At 42.5% G+C, this 9678-nt stretch overlaps 3 protein-coding genes across 4 annotated transcripts in view; all 3 read left to right on the forward strand.

Annotated features, from left to right (window-relative positions):
* Positions 1-5077, forward strand: part of RB195_006949 (uncharacterized protein) — a gene marked incomplete at both ends in the record, with an annotated part of 83959 nt that extends 78882 nt beyond the window's left edge. For both annotated transcript variants that reach the window (XM_064180319.1, XM_064180318.1), the window contains 9 exons: positions 104-273; positions 349-507; positions 557-648; positions 735-888; positions 2517-2617; positions 2671-2727; positions 4637-4754; positions 4883-4948; positions 5003-5077. In XM_064180319.1, the coding sequence (XP_064037198.1) occupies positions 104-273; positions 349-507; positions 557-648; positions 735-888; positions 2517-2617; positions 2671-2727; positions 4637-4754; positions 4883-4948; positions 5003-5077 (992 nt within the window). The remainder of the gene's footprint in view (positions 1-103; positions 274-348; positions 508-556; positions 649-734; positions 889-2516; positions 2618-2670; positions 2728-4636; positions 4755-4882; positions 4949-5002) is intronic.
* Positions 5078-5760: 683 nt separating this feature from the next.
* On the forward strand, positions 5761-6021 carry RB195_006950 (uncharacterized protein; the record flags this gene model as incomplete). Its single annotated transcript, XM_064180321.1, has 1 exon — positions 5761-6021. The coding sequence occupies one exon, from the start codon at positions 5761-5763 to the stop codon at positions 6019-6021; it is 261 nt and encodes an 86-aa protein (XP_064037201.1).
* A 181-nt stretch (positions 6022-6202) lies between these two features.
* Positions 6203-6613, forward strand: RB195_006951 (uncharacterized protein; the record flags this gene model as incomplete). Its single annotated transcript, XM_064180322.1, has 1 exon — positions 6203-6613. The coding sequence occupies one exon, from the start codon at positions 6203-6205 to the stop codon at positions 6611-6613; it is 411 nt and encodes a 136-aa protein (XP_064037202.1).
* Between the last annotated feature and the right edge of the window lie 3065 nt (positions 6614-9678).

Raw genomic sequence — 9678 nt, forward strand, 5'->3', positions numbered from 1 at the left:
AAAATATGTATCTAAACAAAATGATCGGTCCTACAGGTAAAGGGCTTGTGGAAAAACTCCAGCTTCTAGCTGACACAGGTCAGAAGTATGGAAAGTTTTGCAGAAATGTCCTCGTTTCGGTGCGCAGCGTCAGCCTTACGATCAACCACAATCTCTTTGCGTCACTTCCGTCCTGTTAGATACCGTATTCGCATTTTTTCGTACAACACCAGATTTCGTAGTCATCCAACCGAAGAGATAGAAGTGGATTTTAGGAGCGATGTTAGTCTTCTGGTGAGTGTTCCCGTCAGAAACTGACTTTAGTATTCCTGTAGTGTACATCCCGGGATGAATGAAGTTGTCGTTTAGGAAAACGCTCCTCATTTTTCGAGCTGTTTCAACCTGGGCGAAATTTGTGCGCGTGGTCGCTCATCTGTAGTATACGATGCGAAACATCTAAAAACTCAACGAAGCTTGATAGTGAAAGTGCTAGTAGAAGGAAGAGCAAAGGAGGACATTGAAAGAGAAGTGAGTGCTGCTGTGTTAGTGCTCACCTCACAACGTTAAGGTTCTTAAGGTTGCGATATTGTCCATGTTACACCACACAAACATGCCCCGTTTCAAAGGAGTATTCTTATTGGATGGGCAGTACTGTATTGCAATGAAAAAGTGCGTCGTTCTGTAAAAACTTGTCTGACTCTCTGGTTTTCAGCAAAATGTCATGAAATCTACCCGTTGTTTTGGTTGTTTTTCAGGATGGCTGGTGTTCCTATTTCTGTTTTTGTGGACGAATTCGTTCACAGTGTTGAAGGCGGACAACTCGAAAAACTTATGCAACATCTTTCTACTGATATTCTATCAGCTCTCTCTTACCTCCATACAAGAAGTATAGCACATCTGGATGTGAAAGTTCGTATTTTTTTCGTATTTTCGGCTTTAAGGGGTTGCATTGCAGTATGAACAGACCTAAGCGATCTTATACAAAGTTTTTTCTACCAAAAAAAAAACATCCACATCAACTTTATTGGTCTGGTCGGTGTGAGGTGATGAGGTTAGAGGTTTTAATGATCCCAGATGTAGCGAAATAGCTCGCGAGTGTAAAGTAAGCCCCAGTGCAAGGAAAGGTGTGAAATCGTCTCAGTAAATTCACGCAGAATTAATGAGGTGATAATTTAAGCATCTTGTATCTTAGGTATCGCTTTAGATAAGGAGTACTTGAACTTCTTCTGTAACCTTTGCAATTTATTATCACTTGGATATACAGTTTACAGCACTCTAAGGAGAATGCACTAGAACATGCACTGCTTTTGAGTTAAAGGCATCACCCCACGAATCTGAGGTGGCACGTATTTCAGGGGAAATTTTTGTATACGGGATCGTAAATTAAGGAGAGGGGATGATTCCGTCCATTTCTTCCTAATTGCGGTAAAAAACCGCCCGGAAGATACGGCTTCGAGCGTTCCGGTGCGCTATTTTCTTCAAGGAGTTCGATTGGAGCGCGCCAACCGTGTGCACACACCACATCTTCCGGGCTGTTTTTTACAGCAATTAGCAAGAAATGGACGGAATCACCCACCCCTCCATAATCTACGATCCCGTATACGAATACTCCACCTGAAATCCGTACCACCTCAGATCCATGGAGTGATGCCTTTAAGGTAAAAGTATGATAGTGCTCGGGTGGTGTAACACACTCACTAAGAGGTTCAGCTGTGGTTGCATGATCAGAGGTTCGAAGTTATCCTAGCGCAAACCAAACCTTTCATCCCTTCGTAGTCAGTAAATTGCTACTAGACTGGCCTGGGATGATAAAAACACTGAATTGACACACCGGCTGGTCCCCGAAAGTCCATCGTAAGGCTCCATGCGCGTTCAAGAACCTCAAACGAAGTCTGAGATGAATTGGAACGCGTAAACGCATCCTTATGGGCTTTGAACAACATCATGCTCTTTATCCTTCTATGCTTTAGGATACTGTAAAGAAATAAGGTTGCCAGTAAAGTCTAATCACCTTCTCTGGCCAGAAAAAAAAACATTGCTGACTCTTCGGAGATGTCATCACTTTCCTTTCTCTTTTCAATCATTACCGTTACCTTTACCATCATGTTTACGTAACCAGTCGACTTCCGATCCGTGAAACAATGCGATTCTAGCCTCGTGTGATCGTTTTCAGTGCACATTGGTAAATTAAATTCATCTACACTAATGAAACTCTACATACACTCTAAGCTCGTATAACACTGCTGACTTCGGGAAAAACTGCACACGGCTAACTACGGGAAGTATATAACGATAGCTATGCGATATTCAGCAACTCCCTCAAGGAATTCACCACACGTATGTAGGGCAGCTGATAGGGCAGAAAACGGAGCGCAGAGAATATCAAAACTACGTAGAAGCAGTGTGAAGGTTCTAGCCCAGTTCTGTTTCGTCGCATAATTTGATGTCTGGTTGCGGTTGCACTTTGATGATGATGTTTATTTACTCATACGCGCTCACAACCTCCAAAATGTTAATTATGTCAAGTTCCTTTTCAGCCAGCAAATCTTCTTGTCTCCGATCATGTTTCCTTAGTAGACTTTGGCAGCGCACGTTTTCTGGACGCAGATGATGTGGACTGGGGTGACGGAGATAAAAGGTACTACAGGCGCTAGAAGAAATTTGCTATGTTTAACTGCGTCCATGTTGCAGTTATTCGGCTCCCGAACGTATAGCAATGAAGCGGCCGTCGGCAAAGTCAGATATTTGGTGAGCAGTTGAATTACGTTTTTATACGTACTATTCGCATTAGCCAGCCTATGGCTGGGCCACTCAACAGACAAATTTTCCACTGATAGATGTTTATGGCTGTGAAAAAAGAACCATAAATAATGTTATGTACTGCAATCTATATGAGCATAGTATACAAATTAGATGTCAAGACAGAAAATTTTACTAAGTAAATTGTAAAACAGCATTCAGAGCATGTTTTATATCTGTATTTTAATATATGTTCTGAGAATTTCCCCTGCATCAGTAGTATCAGTGGAGGATGCACAAAAGGAGTTTTACGTTTCTAGGTTCATAAGAGTTTGAATTTTCGTACCAAAATTTCTTCACACATTTGCGCAATCAAAGGAAACGTATAATGAGTGCATTAGAGGTTTGAATGGCTGAAATTTGATTATATTTATTTTCTACTTATTTTTTTAATTTTTCTCTGGTCAACGAGAAAGTTGTATTGTTTATGGATGATTTGACTAATAATTTTCTTATCCTTTATTGATTTTCTTGAGCTTAGCCAAGCTTTGTACTGGACTTTCTTCACTAAAGGCATCACCCCACGAATCTGGAGTAGTACGGATTTCCGATGGAGTACTCGTATATGGGATCGTAAATTATTGAGAGAAGGGTGATTCCATACATTTCTTCTTGATTGCCGTAGAGAACGGTCTGGAAGATACGGCTTCGAGTGTTCCGGCGCGCTATTTCCTACAGCGATTTTGACTGGAGCGCGCCAGCCTTGCGCACGCGCCGCATCTTCGTTTTTTACGGCAATTAGGAAGAAATGGACGGAATCACACTCCTCCCCATAATCTCCTATCCCGTATACGAATACTCCACTTGAAATCCATACCACCTCAGATTCGTGGGATGATGCATTTAACAGCTAACGTTTCGGGCGTTATCGCATCGTCAGAGACTAGAAATTTAAGGCAGTTAGTGGTTTATCCTTTGAAGTACCTCATCACCCTACAGAAAGCATTCAGACGATAGGTGAACTCAAAGAAATCATTTGCTAAATTTCCTCATTATATCTTAGTGCATAGTGGGCGGGTGTAGTGTAGCGGTTAGAGGTCCGGCTTCCTGCACGATCGATGGGAGGTTCGAATCCGCCCTATTGCTCACCAAGCCCTTCATCCCTCCGGGGTCGATAAATAGGTACCAGGCTTTTCTGGAAGAATAAAAACACCGACTTGACACATCGGCTAGCCACCGCAAGTCACTGTGTAGGCCAGTTACACTTTCGCAAACCTCAAACGATTCTGAATTGAAGCGAACGTGGGAACGCATCCCATCCCGATTAACGCCAAACACTTTATCCTTTGTCCACTTTAACTTAATACATGTTGCTTAAATATTACTAGTGGTCACGTTTCCAGGTTCTGACGAAGGCGGCGACGCCGAAACGTTAGCCGTAATAAAGTTTGTTAATAATCTTGGCTGTTGCTAAATTGGACTATCGACAGGTCACGTGAGAGTTGTGACATCTACAAATCTACAAAAATAGAAAGTTCAAAACCACATCCACGATCATATTGTTTTGCAACGATTAACTGTCGCTTTTTTTAAATTGGCTTATCTTACCACTTTCTGTAAACAACAGCATATAATGAAGAATAAGCAGATCGTGGCACCCTTCCAAGTATGGCTCTGATCTGATCTGAGCGGTACGATTCTTTATTTATAAGAGATTCAAATTTATTTCAAATATTGTGAGTCTATTTTCCTGAACTGCGTAATCTTTGCCAACCTTTCCATTGTTCGTTCCTCTCTATGTAAATTTCCTAAGTGAACCTATACTCATGAGGCTGTTGTGTACATTCAAATAAATAAATAAGTAAACATAAAGCAACTTCGATTAAACTCTTCTCATTTCCCTCTGAATTGTTTGCAGGTCGTTTGGTGCTGTCCTATTTGAGGTGTGTTTCGGCGTTGCTCCACACAGAATGCTCACAACTCTGACAGTGAATGCTGAACGGAGATCACAAGCACTGCTTTCTTTCCTAAATGAGGTACATCTCCGGGAAAGTATTTCTAGAATTCCTTGCGGAAAACTGAAATGTAGAAAATACTCTAGAGCTAAAAATTATGTCTATTCTTTTGAATGTTAAAGGAAAATGTGACAGGAGACAGTATTCAGGTCCTTGCTCTGGAGGCGGCACGGCGCCCCTCCGCTGCAGAATGTCTACAACACCAATGGTTTGAGGCAAGTCTCTCGACAAAATCCTGGAAACATTTTCTCACATTTTAAGTTTTTTAGGCCTGCACGGGAGAACTACGAGTACCTCATGAAAGACGGGAATTTAGATCAAGGAGTGTTAGCTTCGAGAGCTAACAAATGTTTGCCATTAGCACAATACATTATATCACAGTATGAAGAGAAGAGTACTAATAAATGTCTATTCACCACCACTGTTAAGGCGGTTTTTTTTTTTCAAAACCGAAAGGAAACTGGAAAAATGATTCTGGATACGCAGTTAAATGTATTTTGTGAAAGTGGGTGCCGCTCTAAGCAAAGATGATACGATTTATGGTGAGGTCAAAACGACACGAAGCACGGCGCAGATGCGCAAGCGGCTGCGCTCGGAACGACGCGGCTGATCGTAGCGGTTAGGATCGAGGGAGACCGTTGCTAGCATCATCCGTGCACCGCAGCCGTTCGCGATGGTCCCACGTCGATTGCAACCGCTATCTTCACCGCGCCGCTGCAACCGCTTGCGCGATTGCTCGTGCTTCATGTTGCTTTTACCCAAATACATACTGCGAACTCCCGGGCAGGGGGACACACGTAGTTACATTCCCCATACTTCTGGAACAAGGGAGACGTCTATATAAGGTAAAGGCTAAGCCCTTGTTTCTATTAGGGTGTTCGGAAAGTATCTGCCGAAAATTTGGCAGTAGCGCAGATTTTTTGAGATGTTCTGGAAGTTCCCGTTTTAAATATATTATATAAGGACACTACTGCTTGTATACAAATAACATATTTGGCTCCCTCTTCTTTACCTATTTCATGCTATAATGGCCGAACATTCCACCCATATTCGACACGTACTCTTTTACGAGTTCGAGCCTGGCCATCCCGCTGCTGAAGCCCATCGAAACTTAAGTCAAGTGTTCGGCATTGAAGCCCCTTCTGAGTGGTCTGTGCTGTGGTTCCAGCGCTTCAAAACCGGAAACAAGAAGCTCGAAGATGAGCCTCGCTCTGGTCGACCGACTGCAATATCGTTCGACGAACTGAAGAATCTAGCGGAGCAGTATCCATGTGAAGGTGTGCGGTAATTTGCTGTCAGTCCTGGCTGTTCGCTGTCCACCGTGAGCAATGGACTGCAATCTCTCGGAATGGTGAAAAAGCTCGGTCAGTGGTTCTCATATGCATTGAGCGACGGCAACTGCCAAAGACGCCTGGACATCTGCACTCACTTTTCAGGAATTCCGGGTCTTTTCGTGAAAGGTGAAATCCATGAAATCCATGCTGAGCGTCTGGTGGGGAGTTCATGGAATCTACCGTTTTGAACTGCTGCCGGACAACACGACAGTTACTGCCAAGGTCTATTGCGCTCAACTGCAAAGAGTGGCCGACAAGATCCGCAAGGAGCACCCGAACCTCGACAACGTTTGCCTGCTGCACGATAACGCGCGCCCTCACATCGCGAAGAAGACTTTCCAGAAAATTCTAGAGCTTGGATGGGAAGTTCTACCGCACCCACCGTACAGCTCGGACCGGGCCCCAAACGACTACCACCTCTTCCGTTCGCTTCAGCATTACTTGGAAAAGAAGCGCTACGATGGTCGTGACAACTTCGAAAATGACCTTCGGGCTTTCGCCTCCAAGTCGCCGAGGTCTACGCCAAAGAAATCCGTGATCTCGTGAGATGTTGGCAGAAGGTTGTCGATGTTGCTGGAGATTATTTCGTCAAATAAAATAAAATAAAAAATAAAACATAAAATGTTGTTAAAAAGTTGTGTTGAAAGTTGTTGTTCTGAAATTTTGCCGCATTTCGGCAGATACTTTCCGAATACCCTAATAAATTGGTTTGCGCACGAATTGTTACCGTTGTTGCGGTTGATCATCCCTTCAGTGACGATTTTAATAACACCAGTCACGGATACCTCTAGAAAGTTCTTTCAGCGCACGTTCTTCAAAAACCTTAAACAATAATCATACGAAAACAATTGCATCTCTGGCTCTAAGTATGGGAAGTTTCGAAACGTCTTTTTACAATAGTGGATTTTACAAATTCCAAATTGCTGTTCAAAGAATAATAGGAAAAAAAGAGAGAGGAGGATGATAAGCGGAAGTACAGCGATTTTTATGACAACTCTTATTTCCAAAACTTATAAGCCGAATTGTTAACTGATTAGTATTGGTCATTACTACTGAAGTACTTAGCAAATTTGTTGGGCGAGTAGCATTGTAAGCATGCTGTAACATGAAACGAACCGCCATATTCTCACGGATTAGCGCGTGCTCACGGATTATGAGCATGTGGCTCAAACTTGAGCGGCAATGTTGTGTGGTTCCTTCCATTTTCTTGTAATAAAAGAACCTTAGGATCGATTTTTTTTTATCTATCAGAAAAATTCTATTAAATGCATCATCCCACGAATCTGGTGTCCTGCGGCTCTCAGGTGGGTTATGCCTAAACGAGGTCGTAGATTATGGGTCGGATGGTGATTCTGTCCATTTCTTCTTAATTCCCGTAAAACACGGCCCAGAACAAGCGGCTTCGACCGTTCCGGGCGCTACGTTCAACGGCGAGTTCGATTGGAGCGCCGCATCTTCTGGGGCGTTTTTTTAACGACAATTAGCAGGAAATGGACGGAATCGCCCTCCTTCCCGTAATCGACGACCCCGTATAGGTATAAACCGACCTGAAACCCGCACTACCCATGATTTGTGGGTTGATGCCTTTAGGACAGTTGCTAAGAATAAAAATTTTGCTAATACTATCTAATCCACTTGCCTTATTAGAAAGCTAAGTTGTTCTATTGGATAATCGAAATTCTTTTATCAACTTGCCGGTGTTCACTCGATATAAACTCAGCGGAATCCGGAAATGTATCGTACATTAAAACTCGCAACAAGTTTTGAATGTCAGAGTACCACGTGGAAAATAAGTTATTTGTGATATACCAAATTTGAAACTGAAAAAAGAGCAACCGACACATGTTATTGTATATTATTTCCTCAGCACTCACATCCCTGACTCAACAAATAGGCGCAGAAAATTATGCTTTTATTTTTAGAAGGCAATGAAACAAGAACGAGAAAACTAAAACAAGTCTCTGGTGGGGAAACCTTTTTTATTAGTATATTAGCACCTTTTAAAGAACAAGTTTTCATAACGTATGAGCCGAAGCATTGAATTTTTTTTTGAAGACGCACACATTTTGAAGCGCAGCCAAAAATCCAAATTTTCTCACTTCTCGTTCTCGGTAGTACGAAATAAAAATCTGCCGCATATTTCCGATGGATCATCATCGATACCCTTAACTCCAGATTTTCTTTGCAGTATTAGGGTGGTGCAAAAATAATGAGCGTTTTCAAAGTTTCACTTCCAAACCCTATAACTCTCCTCAGAATCAAGTTTATCAATTGAAATAAGAACCATTACAGTTAACGCACCTTTGCTAACAAGTCACAAGTTTGCTAGAAGTCCGAGTCTTTGGAACGAACTTCCGGGAGTTGTTTTCGGCACCGCCTTGGTTTTGGAAGAGCTTACCTCTTGGACAGCTGTCGAGATGTTTGAAAAAATGACAGTCGGTTGGCGAAAGGTCTGGCAAATATGTTGGTAAGACAGAGTCTCGTAGCTCGTTCAACTTCAGTTGCGTCACCCTTGAAATGCATGGTCGGGCATTGTCGTGGAGGAAAATTGGGCCCTTTATGTTCACTAACACCAGGCGAAGAAGTCGGAGGTTTCGGTGCATTTCGTTCAGTTTTTTGCAGAACTTCTCCGCGGCGATGGTCACGCTAGGATTCGTGATGCGGTAGTGGATTACACCGGCACCACACCACCACACAGTCACCATTGTCTTTTTCGGGTGCATTTTCGGAAAAGAGAAATGGATCGTTGTTGTTGCATAACAGAAGCGCTGGGCAGATCTCAAAACGGAGGTTTCTTTGGACTCGTACAATTCATGCGGCACTTCTCCAACATTTCACCTTTCTAATTTCTTCTAAATGTTGGACGACTGTTGGATGGTCAACGGTTAGTTCTTGGGGAACCTCTTGTGATGTTTTAAACGGATTGCCTTTGGCAGGTGGTCGTCAACTTCAGAATTGCCACAACGAAAACTTTGGAACCATCCCCGTACCGTGAATTCGGTGGCGCTTCTCTCATTTCAAACACCGTTGATATTGTGAACTGACTTTAAACTGAACTGTACTGCTGCAAACCTGCCCAGTTTGCACTCGTAGATGAAAATTCGGTGAAAATCATGCCTGGATATATTATCTTCAAAGTCTTGGTACTGACTAAATACTCATTCCTGGTCCAAATCACTTCAGCACTAATAACCGCAACGAAATGCGCTACAGAACGGTATACGATTTCTAATATTAAAGATGATGCAACCGGAAAAATTTGTCGCAAGATACGACATTATTTTTGCACCAACCTTATAGTAACAACGACGAAATTCCTTTTTTTGAGTGAAAGTAAGAAAAGTCATCATTGTTGGATAGCAAATATAAGAAATAGGCTTATTTACTCTTTTGCGCTGAATAAAAGAGTCCTACTTCTATCAGGGTTTGATCCCTGACCGTTTTAGTAAAATCACAGTTACACCCCACCGTGCCATACATCTACACCATAAGCCTCTGAACAAAGTACACACTACCTTATTAACCGAGCGCATTTTCAATATACTGAATTGTGCGTAACGGAGGAATGCCGAAGTAGTGTGCAAGCTATGAAGGAAGTGAACTATGCCTCC

The sequence above is a fragment of the Necator americanus genome, chromosome I (assembly GCF_031761385.1).
Source record: "Necator americanus strain Aroian chromosome I, whole genome shotgun sequence".
NCBI classification, from domain to species: Eukaryota; Metazoa; Nematoda; class Chromadorea; order Rhabditida; family Ancylostomatidae; genus Necator; species Necator americanus.